Here is a 14,169-nt window from a genome sequence, read left to right on the forward strand (position 1 = left end):
CAGTAATGGGATATTATGAAATAATAAGTCACCAAAAACATATTCAGTATACATATAATCTGTTACGTAAATATTCATATATTTATTTTATCTCTTAGTTACAATCTTGTATGTCGTGCACACTGTAGAAATAAAAAGCTAATTATTGTTAGTGATGAAAATATCAAATTGTTATTGATATAAGAACGCAGCAATGCTATTTTAATTAGTATCACTTTATGTCACTTACACTTTATAACTTCAATGAAGCAATATGTATTCTGTATATATATCCCACCTGACGATTGTATCAGAAAATTTTTGATAAAAAATGTAACTATAATTTTTCCATCTCGAACTATGATATATTATTCATACGTACATAAATCCTTTTAATGTAACATCTTTAAGTGGAAGATATATATGCACGTATATTTATGCAGGTACATTATACATACATGTATACATACAATACAACGTACGTGCACAAATATATACATATCCAAAAATTTAAGGGTTGATTAATATTAACAATTCAGTCCATCTTTTGCAAAATTGATTTTTTCTACGTTTACCCAAAAAACATTCTATCAAGTTTGTTCCTTATTTTCACAAAACATTAATAACTTTTAATTAATATATTTTCCCTTGACAATAATATATACATACGTGACCATAATTGAAAACGCCACGGGAAATAAAAACAAATTTATTTTTGATAACATGAGTTTATAAAGAATATAATATAATCATTTCTATTAGGATACAATAGCAAATCTGTCTTGTTTGAGATCCACAAATTATCTTGGACATATCATTTGTTTCAACTCATATCAGGAAACGCTTATTAAAATATACATTTTACCGGCATATCATACTAATTAGTTCATAAATAAATTATGCAATATTCCGATTAATTTAAATATATTACAGAAATATAGTGTCCTTCTGACATAATCGATGATTCGTTTGTAACAAGAATTATCCGAATAGTGTAATTAAATACTATAGTTCCTAACAGGGCGTGAATTCGACTCAAACATGACAGATTTTCTATTAAAACCCTTTTATCCTTTACATAGCATCAACACACAGGTTACACATCATTATAGATGAAATAATAGGCTGTTTGTTTCTCGTAAATGTAAACTAGTACCTACAAAGTAAACACTGTACGACTAATAACACGATCCTTAGATCCGCTCAATCATACACACCTGTGATTACTTACAACATTAAAAATTTCTATCAACAGGCAGTTCATTGAGCGAAAAGTACGGATAGTGAAGAACTTATATGAAAAATTAAGTCTTCGAATGATAGCCCAAAAGTCTTTACTTGTGTATTTTACAAATATTTTAGGGCGTACATTATTAGTACTTTATTGAAGATATATTGTGCATTTATTTTTTTATACAATCACTCAAGCCCTGTTCTTGGGCATTTGACAAAGAAGTTCGCTCATTAAAATTCAACTCTATGGAGTAGCAGTAACTTTGATTACTCTTTTTAATAAAAAATTGTGACAATGTATAAATATTTTATAACCATTTTATCTGAACTCGTTGGACATAATTGCAAAACGAATTATTAATAGAGCGAATAGTATTTTCGTTGCAACAATTATATAATGCAAAACGAGCGATTCATAGGATTTACTACTACCCCAATGATCCACAGCGAAATTTTACAATATACACATTGCATGCATATGATATTTAAAAACGTATGATAGTAAGAAAGTTGTCATATGCCAAAGTATTAACATAATTAGGAGAAAGAGAGAGAGAGAGAGAGAGAGAGAGAGAGAGAGAGAGAGAGAGAGAGAGAGTGAAAAAGAGAAGTTATGGATACGTCATACCGAAGTATCAATAATACCTCAACATACCAAATAATGATAAGATCATAGTGTTTTTGCAATGAAACCATATCTCTTTTTGTTAATTACAATGTGCTTACATATCGAATTCTATGTACGGATTAAATCCGTTGTCGATATATATATATTTGCACATATTGTTACATGTATACATACGTACATACATATATATATATATACATATACATATATATACATACATACATATATTGTATATTTTATATATATATATATACATGTATAAATGTAAATATATATATATATATATTTATTTAATAGTTATAAATTATAATAAGAATCTAATTATAACCTTACATTTAGTCACTTATCATCTTAATATTATATTTACATTTGAAAATAGACTCGAGTTTATCTATCAATGGCTGCAATGTCCAATAGTCTATAAAAACAAGGACTCTCCTCATAGCATAATGCTATTATCCATCATAATGTATTACCTCTCTGTAGGCCTTGTGGCTGGTACAGAACTTTCTACAAGATCGTGCCTTTCTATGGGGGAATTCTCCAATGTGTAATCAACTGGATATCTTTCAGTATACGTTGGGGTAGCTTCTCCTTGTTGTCTTAATTTTAATTCATCCGATTGTTCCTGATAAAAGCTTTGAGATGCTTCAATATTCTGTGATGAGGATTGTTCACTTTTCTCTATATCATCTGTAGAATAGTAGCTCTGACTGGCTTCACTCTCTGGTCTGTGATCATAATAACTAGGAGAAACATTATGGCTAGAATAACTCGGTGTAGCTTCTTCTGGATTAAAATAACTCTGGCTCGCTTCCTGAGGGTTACCCTCATAATAACTGGGAGTAACTTCCTCTTGTGGATCTTCGTCCAACCTAGAGTTTGTTTCTTGGCCAACCGGTTCATAATAACTCGCTGTTACTTCCTGATGGTGAGCATAGTAACTAGAAGGCTCATTTCTATGATCTGTACTTTCAGTGACGAAGTTTTGGGAAGGTGTCTCTTCTAGGCCGGGCATCGAAATCGGCACCTCATAAGAAGTTGAGACATTTTGTTCTTCGTAGCTAGAGGTCGGCACAGAATCTACATGAGTTGATGTAATGTCTGGATTTAAATTGTATGATGATGTAGGTATTTCAGGTACTCCATTGTCATGGATAATTGTATGCTCTGCACTGGATGACGCGATATTTAATTCTGCACAAGGTGGTATCTCACAGGACGACGTACTTATTGCACTTTCTTGGTCTGGGTCTCTTTCCTGATTCTCAGGAGTTTCCGGTACGTAAGATGAACTCGCTGTTTCGTCCTCATTCAGTCCTGAATTATTAGTAGAGACTGAGGACGTACCAATACCATCAGCACCAATGTCATTAGACTGAGACGGCATATTACCCTCTTGACTAATTTCAGTGTCGGTTTCTAAAGTCTCTGAAATATTTTCTGCCTTTCCTACATCGTAGCTTTGCGTCGGGAACGTTTGATCATCTATTCCTTCATCCATAGTCGCTCTTTCCTCTTGACTTTGCATGAGTTCATTAAATGATTGAGTAGGCGCATTCGTATTTTCTTCCGTAGAAGTTTCATATGATTGAGAAGCCTCGTTCATCTTTGAATGCTCAAACGATTGACTCGGCGGCTCTGTGACAATGGCTTCTTCGTCTGTTTCCATAGGTTCATATGTTATCGATTGCGATGGTTCCCTCGAGTTCTCTGATTTCGTAGCTGATTGACTCGGTAAATCGGTAGAGTCGGTAGTCACTGCTACACCAAATTGTTCATACGACTGTGACGGTGTTTCATGACTAGTCTCTGAATTTGCCTCGTCGAATTGCAAATCCAAGTTTCTTTGAGCTATACCTGATTCTCCTTGAGAAGATGGCTCATCTCCTTGACAGACTTCTAGTTCCTTTACTGTACTCGCAGCATAAATTTTAGATTCCATTGCTTCATCCATATTTATACCTTGTTCATCTAAACGGTTTAATGATTCTGCAGGCAAAATTTGAGCCGCTTCTTGAACAACTTCCACTTCGTTGGATGTTGGTGCTTGTTCCTGCACTACAGGAGAGTGAACTTTATTGTCAGGTTGTTCATCGAAAGTCAGTTCTTCCAGTTTCTTTACATTCTCTGATTCTTGCGATGCATCTGCATTTATTTCATTCGAATCCGATACTTCAAAGCTCGTATGCTCTACAGGCGACATTTTTACACTGGATTCAGATGTGACTAAAGCAGTTTCATCCATTACAGATGTATTACTGCTCGTTTGAATAGATTCGTCTGGTTGTTCTGAAATATCCACATGTACTGTATTATCATTATTACTAACCTCTTCGTTTTTCTCACCCATTGTTACATCAGGACTAGTGTCCTCTTTATGTGCCGAAGCTTGTAAAACCATCTCTTCCGATTTTATGGGTGCTTCTTGAGAAGAATATACTTCTTCTAAAGGTGCTTCCGAGTTATGTTTTCCATCCAAAATACCAGGCTCATTCGTTGATACAATGGGTTCTTGAGAAGCTGGAGAGTCATCTTGAGATATGTCCATGTCTAATGTTACAGTAGTGTCTTGCGATTGTACACATTCCGTAGAAGTGGGTGGTTTTGAGACAAGCATTTCTGAAACAGCCACGTCTACGAAAGACTGCTCTGTTTTTATCGATGGTTCTACGGTTGAACTAAATTGAACATTTTCTGTGTAGGTGTCATCTATTATAGGCATCGACGGGGTAGTCTGCACTTGCGAAGTTTGTATAACTATACTATTTGGTATCGAAACTGAATATGAGACACTGGGCACTGAAGTAGCATTGTTCTGCTCTTTATGAGATTCTGTGGATATATTACTTTCTAAATTCGGCAACACTAGATACTGAGTAGTTACTGGAACATCTGTTCTTGTAATTTCGGCTGTGTTCGAACTTTCCATGATCTCTCCGATATCTGGCATAGAATTACCAGGAATCTGAATTTGTGCTTCTCCCGTTGAAATATAAGAAATACTAGGATTAGTTATAGTTATCGGCAACTCGAGAGAAGTTGGTATGGTCGTCACAGTCGAAGTAGGTGTTGTTTCTGACTGTATAGGTAAATTACTAGGCACCTCTAGCGGAGTCATTATAGGTTGATTTAAGGTCAACGAGGTCTCGAGTACAGAAGGAGAAGAAATCGGTTCTGTAGGAGGGATTATAGTCGATTGTAAAATAGTCTGGTTTATCAAACTCGTTTGAGTTAAGCCAGCAGTCATCACATTTCCAGCTGGATTCTCTGACAAATTGATTTCTTGTTGGAAATCTGTATTAGCTAGAGCAGCTGCTAGAATATCTTGATTCGATGTTGGTATTACTTCTGAAGTGGGGAAACTTTCTGATATAATCGTCTGAGTGGGTTCTGTAGAACTAGTCTGAATGTTTGGTAGTACGCCATTGTCAAATTGTAAAACAATATTGTCTAATGTACCTGCCTCTCCTAACGAACTAGGATCTATGTACAATGTTCTTGTACCATCTGGATTTTGCGTCGTACCTTCTAACGACATAAGAGCATTATTGTCAAGTGGCTGTATCTGTCCCTGTTCATCAATGGTTACTAAAACGTAAGTTTGCGTTCCGTCACTACTCTCGGTTGGTAAGGCCATTATTTGCGGCTGCGTAGTTATTTTCGATTCATCCACCTTTTCTGCTTCACCACCTTTCTCAATGCTGAACTTATCTGCTTTAGGTTCCTTTTGCATAGTTTCAGAGAGTATAGTTTCCACTTTCAATTTCTTTTCGGGTTCAATAGGTTCTAATGGTGGAAGAGACAAAGAAGCAGAGATAGTTGTACTTACATTAGCTGTAGTTGCCGAGTTCATTGCTATATTCAACAAATTCTTTTGTTGTTGTGTACTTTTACTTATTGCATGACCTTTCGTATTAGATTTATTGGGTGTAACAGAATGCTTTTGTTGAGTCATTTTAGACATACCTGGTACACTTGCTAGTGACCCTGCAACTGTTTGTTTTGTCTGAATGTTCTGTACAGCTGCGATTGCTGGTTCTTGCACTTTTTGAACAACGATTTTTTGTTGTGCCTTTGATTGCCGTCCACCACGAGGTGCAATAACTTTTTGTATAGTCGATGTAGGCACACCTTTACCTTTTTGAATCTGTGGATTCATACGCATCGTTTGCTGACTACCGCTTTGAGTTGTAATATTTTGCATTGGAGAACCTTGTTGCACCACCGTTTGTTTAATTATTCTCTTTCCTTGCCCAGTCTTTTGTGTAGGGACAGGATTCTGCAACACAACTGTATTCGCTGCACCCTTCAATTGTGTAGATCTTCCTTGTGAAGAAGACATTGCAACCTTCTGTGATTTCTGTAGCATAGGTAATTGCACTTTTTGCTGTACAGACTGATACTGTACTTTACTGCCTTTGGATGGACTTTTTGCTGCAATTGCTTTCACTTGCTGTCCTGTTATTGGCGTCAGAACGGTAGCTTTAGAGCTGATACCTTGAGGATTTAAAATTGTTTTCCCACTAATAGCTTGAGATATTGGAGTTAAAATAGCTTTAGAAGTACCTAAATTCTGTGAAGACAAAATGGTCGCACCTTTTGTGACTAAGGTCTTTGATCCAATTATCGTTTTCCCACCTAAAGTAGAAGCACTTATTGGTGTATAAATTCCACCTTTTGTAAGAATCCCCTGAGACAATGTTCCCAGCAGAGCAGTCTTACCAATGGTTCCTGAAATCGGAGTCAGTACACCTTTTGATGTTATTATACCTTGTGTATTAATAATTTTATGACCTGCAGGAAGTTTTGACGTCGTTGGAGATACGTTATCACCTTTCGGAGCAATTACCGTTTTTGAATTTATAATACCTTGTGGACTAATAGGACAAAGTACTTGTCCTTTACTAGTCATAATTCTCTGCACTTTGTTACCTAAAGTTTTAGCGATATTTAAGGGTAACATTTTGGTCTGCCCAGACTGCGCTGATGTTAAAATAACTACTTTACCACCTTGCTGAACTACTTGTGCATTTCCAGCAGCTTTACCGGTTGGTATAGCAATTTTTTGTTGAGTGCCAGGTTTACCTTGAACACTATAACGTAACTGTTGTCCTCCAGATGTTTGCAGCACTACATATTTACCTGGTGAGCTTTTTTGTGTTAAAAGAGGGGGAACTTTGCTTGTTGCTGGAGTACTTTGAAATTTAATACCTTTTACTCCGCCAGTTAATGGAGGTACTACTGTTTTTATACTAGTAATTGTAGGTTTAGCTTTACTTTTGTTCTTCAAGATAGCTGGAGTACCACTCTTTTTCTTTGTAGGCGATACTTCAGTTGCATTTTCACTTAATTTGTATTGAGTTTGAGTAGATGACATTATCTGAGTCGTAGGGGTGAAAGATAGTGTGGCTGGTATTGTACTTGATGCAGGTATGATAGAGGATATTACGACAGGCATTTGTTCTATGTTCTCTGGTGTCAAAACATCTTCACTAAGAACAAATGGCATTGAGTTTATATCTAATTCCATATCTGCCAGGCTCTGAGAACTTTGTTGAATGAATTTCTCAGTTGCAGCTACTGAGGTAGAAACTTTTGAAGTTTTTAAATTCAACTGTTCATTTTGTGCTTCCATCATTGCAGCAGTTTCTGCTTCTTCAGCTTTTAACACTTGCAGCTTTTTTGTCAACGACATGTGGGATGTTACTTTTGAACCAGTTTTCGTTTTAGTGTTTGATGACAGAGATTCGATTTTCATCACTTTTGCCTTTGGACCTGTTTTCTGATCACACCTTTTTGTGCTTTCTGTTTCTAGTTTATGCTTTATACCTTTTTGTGGAAATTTATCCAACAATTTTGATTTTAAAATCTGCATAGGTTCGGTTAACGTAACATTTTCAATTATTCGAGGCATCTCACGTTTCTTCACTGGTACCGCAATGTCGGACGATGGTGATGGCGTGGATGTTGACATTCTTGAAGATTCATCCACCTTTTGTATGTCAATGTTAATAGATTTCGAAGTCTCTTCAATAGAAGATGATTCCGGTAATGACTTAGATGTATTGTCAAGTTCACTTGATGACGAAGCAAGTTGATCTACATTTTGAATCATGGTATCATCTGCTTTTGTATCAATTTCAACGTTTTGATCAACTACTACTTCTATACCTTCAAAATTGCTCATAACCGTAATCTGTGAATTAGTTTCTTCAGCGTGAATATTAGATAAATTTTCAATCTTTTTTGGTGACTCTTCGTTAGTTTTCATTTCTGGGATTGTCTCAACAGTAGTATTTGTTGCATCCATATCTTCTTCAAGTTTCTTCTTCATTAATCTTTTACCCTTCTTTCCCTTCCAAGTCACATCAGAATCATCTGATCCTCCTTTTTTCTTGTCTATGTGCAAAGTCTTCAAGAAAGCTTCTTGAAATGTATTTGATGACTTTTCTTCAATAAATAGCTCTTTATCCTTCTTTGATTTAGCACCTGTTTCTGGAGTAAATTTTCCTTTGTACCTTGTTTGCATAGCCGATTTCTTTAAAGATTGTTGCTCGTTTGCTGCATCTTTAAATACCGGTTCCAAGCTTTCTAATTTTAATCCTTGCTTCTGAATGTCAGAGGTTTCTGTTTCGGTTTGATGAACTTCTTCGTTTACTGATATAGCCTCTTCAATACTTTGGATTTTTGTCTCTCCTTTTGGTACTTCTTTTATAGTATCCTCATTTTTGGTATCTGACTCTAGTTTCTCAGAAAATAAGTCTTCTTTCTCTTTCAAAGATTGCGGTTCATCTGTACTCGCATCATTCTTAATTATTTTTGCAGGTTTTAATTTTTCCTGCCCGCTGTCTAATTCGGGTTCTATATTAGCTTTATTAACAGTAGCATCCGAGTCAAAAAAATCAATTTGTGATAACTCAAACTTCTTAATCTGTGACTTTTTCGGTGGCAACATCTCAACAGACTTTAAAGTATCTGTTTGTGGAGTAATTTCTTTTTCTGTTGAAATTTCCGGCTCAATTGTAGTACTAGTTTCTACATTTTGAGTTCTCAATTTTTCTGTACGAACCTCACTGGAACTTAACAAATTTTCTTCAGTCTCCATTGTAATGTCTTTTGTGTTTTCAGGTTCAAGTATTGTATCCTTAGTTTCGGAAACATATTCTACTACCTGAGATTTTGTATCTTCGGAAAAGACAGACGTGTTTGTTTGTAAATCTTTTTCTCCTAAAGACATTTTTTCATAAATTTCACTGGAAACTTGATTGTCACTGTCTTTTGTGTCTACTTCCTTAATGATTTCATCTTTGCGTGTATCTTTTTCATTTAAATTGTCTTGTAATTCAATGCTAGAAGAATTAATATTATTCTCAGCTACAGTCGACACATTGCAAGAGATTTCTAATTCTTTTTGTTCTTCAAGCTCAACCCTTTCATTTATTTTCGTATCGATTGTTGACAATTTTTTATTTTTCTTTGTTTTACCTTTCCCTTTTTCAGTACTCTTCTCCTCACTTTCAGATTGGCTTTCATCAGTCTTATATATTCTTTGATCTAAGTCCTGCACATATATGTCAGATTCTAAATATTTTTTATTCGGTTTCCGTTTTCTTCCGCTGTAGGAACGTTCACTGTCAGATTCCGAAATTCTCCTTTCGACTTCAAACTTTTCTAACAGCTTTTGACTGCTTCTACTATCTCTTATTCTTGGACTTTCGTTCCCACTAGTATTGCCACTGGTACTATGTAAAGATTCTGACTTCCTTGGTCGACCCCTACGCTTTCTTCCTTGCGGAGTAATATTTAATTGATCATTGTTTAGTAAAGTATTAGCAATCGCAGAATTGGGTCCCTGATCTTGATCCAGCATGTCTGCATCAGAATTCTCGCTTTGATCAGGAAGCGTGTCAGCTGATTCAGAAACCGTTTCGTCTTCTGTTTCGGTAGTGAATCGCTCGGAAGAAACTTCATCCATTTCTTTTGAGGGTTGCTCTGTACTTTCTCTATTTTCATGATCGATATCCATGCTTTTACACTCCGTTGGTTTATCAACAATAGCTTTGCTTTGCGCACTTAGTTCTTTATCTTCTGTTAATTCTACTTCGGCATTTGTTTTAGGAACTTCTTGTGTTTCTGGTTTTGGAGAAGTTACAACTTTACATTCATCTTCGGACTTTTCAGCCTCAAATATTTCTATGACTTTTAAGTCTGTTTTAGCATCACTAACTGCAGATTTCTGCACATTTGTTGACATTTTTTCAGATTGTAATTTTTCTGTGAGTTTTCCAGCTTCATTTTTCATCGATTTGTCCTCTTCTACAGATTTTTTGCTCTTCCCGTATTTCTCCAAATCCTTTACGCCTAAAGATAACAGTGCATCCATCTTTTCATTTTCATTTAACTTAATATTATTATCCTCGTCTGCAGCTTTATTTTCTGCTTCTTTCTCTTGTTCTGTTTTTAAAGCTTGACTCATTTCAAATTCTTTTATGATTTCTTTCTTTTGGTGAAATGCGCGGGCTTTTTTCCTTACTGGAGGTATAGATAACTCCTCTTCATGAAAATCAAAACAAGATAATAATGACTTCCTATCATCTTTGTTGGATGTATTGTATTTACTTTCATTATCAGAATTGAAAGATTCTTTTCCTTTCTGTGATTTATTGGCAGATTCGTTGATTTCAACATCAGATGTTGTGTCTTTCTCCTGATCAGATTGCTTATCGAAAAGATTTGATTTAAAATTTTTTGATATATCAATATTATCCGTTTCAGAGTGTTCCAATATATTAATTGATGTCAATTTCTCTGTTTCTTTAAGTAATTTTTCAGCTTCTGCAATAATTTCATTAGGATCCGGTAGTGTATTATTCTTTTGATCAGATTTTTCCGATTTATCAAGATCAAAGTGACTTTTCGTTGGTGAATTATTCACAGATGTTGATTCAGATTGTTTACTCTGATTCAGACTAATATCTTCATCAGATTCATCTTCCCAATCTGCCAATATAGTGTCACGAATTTTAGGATCAGTTTTCTTCTTTTTAGCAGCTTTTTCATTTTGTTTAATTTGTTTCCTTTTTGCTGATTCCCCACTACTCTTACTTCTGCTCGATTGACTTTTATCTTTTTTCACGTATTTTCTTTTCGGCGTTTCTACATCCGAGTGTCTACCCCTATACTGAGAATAAGTTTTCACCTTTGTTTTTGACATTGGGGAATTTCCAGACCTATGACTTTTGATATGACAGATAATAACATTGACGCGAGAAGAAGTGAAATTACATAAATGACAAGGATATTGCGGAGAACCGGTATTATTTGGTGTTGATGGTAAACTGCTAGGCTGTTGTCGAATTCTAACTTCATGGTCGCTTTCCTTCAAAAATCGTGGGTGCGTTATCTTCCTTACAACTTCCATAGAATCGCTTCTTCTAGGAGTATCCTCTCGTTCCTTTTTTTTCTTTGTAACTTTTTTATCTCCAAATAATGCTGATATGTTTGGCTTTTCCTCAGGACAAAATTTATCATGATTCAGTATATCTGGATCACCTCCAGTTAACTTTTCAGCCATTTCAACATCTCCAGGGAATTTATCCATATACCGAGAGCCATCTTTGCTTTTGCTTCTATATTTATCTGCAAATTTAATAAATTTATAATAAGAAATGATATTTGACATGAAAGATTATGATATGAAAAGAAGTATACCAAGTCCTTTCTTGATGAATTCATCTTTTTGTGTACAGTTATATTTGTAAATTTGTTGATAGTTTTTTACAAATTCGCTGAAAATAATAAAAATTCTGTATTAATCACAATATATAAATTATGTAAATAGACAGAATAAATATATCAAATGTTTAAATACCTACATACTGAAACTACAGTGTATATATAAACAGATGAATTGATATTACCAAAACAATATTAATGATAAAGCGCTTACTAGGTGTCTTCTTGAAAGAACTTTACAGCAGCTATTAAAGGCTTCTTTTGGAATTCATCTTGAATGTCCTTAGGTAAATTATGGAACCCGGTAACTTGTCCTGGCCACCAACAAGCTCCAAGTTTTACCCATACTATGTCACCGTCCAAGTAATTGATTTCTGTTTGTTCACACATCTTAAAGAGCTTTTCAGTTTTACTCCTTCACAATATCAGCATCTAAGTTTAAAATTATTATGTTCCTTTTTATATTTGTTATTTTGACAGGTAACTTTACTACTAGATGCTTCGATATTTATACCATATAAAAAAGATGAAATGTACCGATTGAAATATAATCTTAATACGCGTCAATGATAATTAGTTTAACTTTATTGAAAACTAAACATTATTCATATAAGAGACCATACAAAACAAATGTGGTTCCCAAAGAAACTACAGATTCATGTAAGTTTCCGTGCACCTTTTGATTATGTTTCCTTCATTCTATGGCTTATCGAACTTAAAATATGTGTGTAACTTGTTAAAACACTTTCAGTCTCTCCATACAGTTTTTCCACAGTGTAAATGTGAGAGACAGCTCAGTTATTATTAAGTTCTCCAGAGGAAACATTTACAGAGCTCCAAATAATTCTATGTCCATCCAGATCTATTGATTGCACCATAAACATTTACGTTAATATTTAATGTCCAACATAGTCTGTTAGAAGTGAACGTATGAATGGGTATGTTAATAAAATTGTCGTTGTTATCTTGGTACAGTGCAGCAACAATACATGCTACCACAACGGACAGAAATATTCACACGAAACAGCCAGTTAATTTACGTGAGCACTGTTCGTCGTTTCAAAATATAATTAACTTTTTGCCCATATGTACGAACGGACGTGAAAATTGGATCGGACGTGTATTCGCGGGAAACCAGGAGCGAGCGTCGCTCCACTCGTCGTGCACCGCTTCGTTGACCCTGGTCTCGATGCCGACGTTGTCCGCGGGAGCCACGTCGGGCATCTTAGCCCGCGAATTCCGTGATTGGATGTGTTTTCACACACAGATGCACTATTGTGAATGTCGCGGCTCTCCCGGCTGTTTGTTAGAACGACGCCGCGATAGAATTGTACACCTCCTGAATTGGCGAGCGTCCCAAGAAAAGAACAAGTTTCTCTTTTCGGCTCACCTCTTATCACCCAGTCACTACACACTAGAAACCTTCGCGAGCACCTCGATCGCTGACCACGCGACGTTGCTGCGCGCACATACAACCGCGAAAAGTGCAAGCCAACCCCGAACGTAATCGACACATTCAACGCTCTACGTCGCTCGTACGACGTACGTACATGTTCAGTTTCCCGACGTGCAACGGGGCTCCGTACGGTGGATGGATGGATGTGTAGATGGATGCTTCCTTCTCTCTCGTTGATCGAGATTCTCGATCCGGCAGTTCTGCCAACTATTGCGCGTCAATAACCTTTCACGTCGCTCATTTTATTTTGATTGTTCTTCGATTTTGTAATCTGCTGTTTAAAAAATTATTATTAAATAAACATGCGGTTGGAAGGAGCCACGTCCGATTTTAATGATCTTTAAATATATTTTTGAGGTCATCTTTCCAATCAATTTCTTCCTATAAATACATGTAATAGGCTTTGGTTTTCCTTGTATTCGAAAAAAGTAAGAAAGAGAGAAAGAGAGAGAGAGAGCGACACATTAAATCGCATTAGGAACTCAATGTAATAATAACAACTATATATATATATATGTACTAGAGAAACAATTTAAAAGGGATGATTTATATTGTTTTCAGTGTTCAAGACCTAATTCAGATCTGACGCCTCAGATTTACATTACACAAGTGCGAAAGAGAAAGATAATATATTACATATATGATTATTATTTTATTATTATTATTATTTTATTCATTTACGATGGAATATTAACTCGAATATATCTTCGTAATCTTTCGATATTCTAAGTACACATGACTGTACCCGGATCGAAAAACTTTGCAAAGTGATTTACTGTGTATTTTTACTTATTTGTATATATGCATTCCAACAATCGCTACATGCCATTATTTTAATTTAAAATTCCGTGCTGACGCATATTACGCTCCGGACACATAAATATTATACACAGGGCTCATTATAATCAATAAATTATAATAATAATAATAATAAAAAGCTTTTTAGAATAATGATCTTGAAAAAATATTTTAAGGCCATTAAAATCGAAGATAGTTCCCATAAACTGTAAATTTATTTATTCACTTAATGTTGTTATGTTCGTTCGAAGTAGACAATATGGATTATGGGCAGCATATTCTTTAATTGACAAATTATGGAAAAACGACAAGCTCAAGATCGAAGTCGCACATAGTA

General features: G+C 35.2%; 1 protein-coding gene across 8 annotated transcripts; it reads right to left on the reverse strand.

The window, feature by feature from the left end:
• Positions 1–58: 58 nt before the first annotated feature.
• Positions 59–13,200, reverse strand: LOC144478541 (uncharacterized). Of its 8 annotated transcripts, none has more exons than XM_078196545.1 (4): positions 12,969–13,200; positions 11,793–12,440; positions 11,555–11,631; positions 59–11,482 (listed from the first exon to the last, which is right to left on the reverse strand). In XM_078196545.1, exons 2-4 carry the CDS (start codon positions 11,966–11,968, stop codon positions 2,313–2,315), a joined length of 9,423 nt encoding a protein of 3,140 aa, XP_078052671.1. In that variant the 5' UTR covers positions 11,969–12,440; positions 12,969–13,200; the 3' UTR covers positions 59–2,312. The 8 variants fall into 8 exon arrangements, with proteins under 8 accessions (XP_078052671.1, XP_078052667.1, XP_078052669.1 ...); XM_078196541.1 differs by having other exon boundaries at positions 11,793–12,010; positions 12,255–13,200; XM_078196543.1 differs by having other exon boundaries at positions 11,793–12,010; positions 12,202–13,200.
• Between the last annotated feature and the right edge of the window lie 969 nt (positions 13,201–14,169).

The sequence above is a fragment of the Augochlora pura genome, chromosome 2 (genome assembly GCF_028453695.1).
Source record: "Augochlora pura isolate Apur16 chromosome 2, APUR_v2.2.1, whole genome shotgun sequence".
Taxonomy (NCBI): Eukaryota; Metazoa; Arthropoda; class Insecta; order Hymenoptera; family Halictidae; genus Augochlora; species Augochlora pura.

Coding starts and splice junctions, on each gene's coding strand:
- LOC144478541 (XM_078196545.1), bottom strand. CDS start 11,968: ATGTGTGAACAAACAGAAATCAATTACTTGGACGGTGACATAGTATGG. Junction 11,632..11,792: donor TTCTTTCAAGAAGACACCTA/GTAAGCGCTTTA, acceptor TATTATTTTCAG/CGAATTTGTAAAAAACTATC. Junction 11,483..11,554: donor ATTCATCAAGAAAGGACTTG/GTATACTTCTTT, acceptor TTAAATTTGCAG/ATAAATATAGAAGCAAAAGC.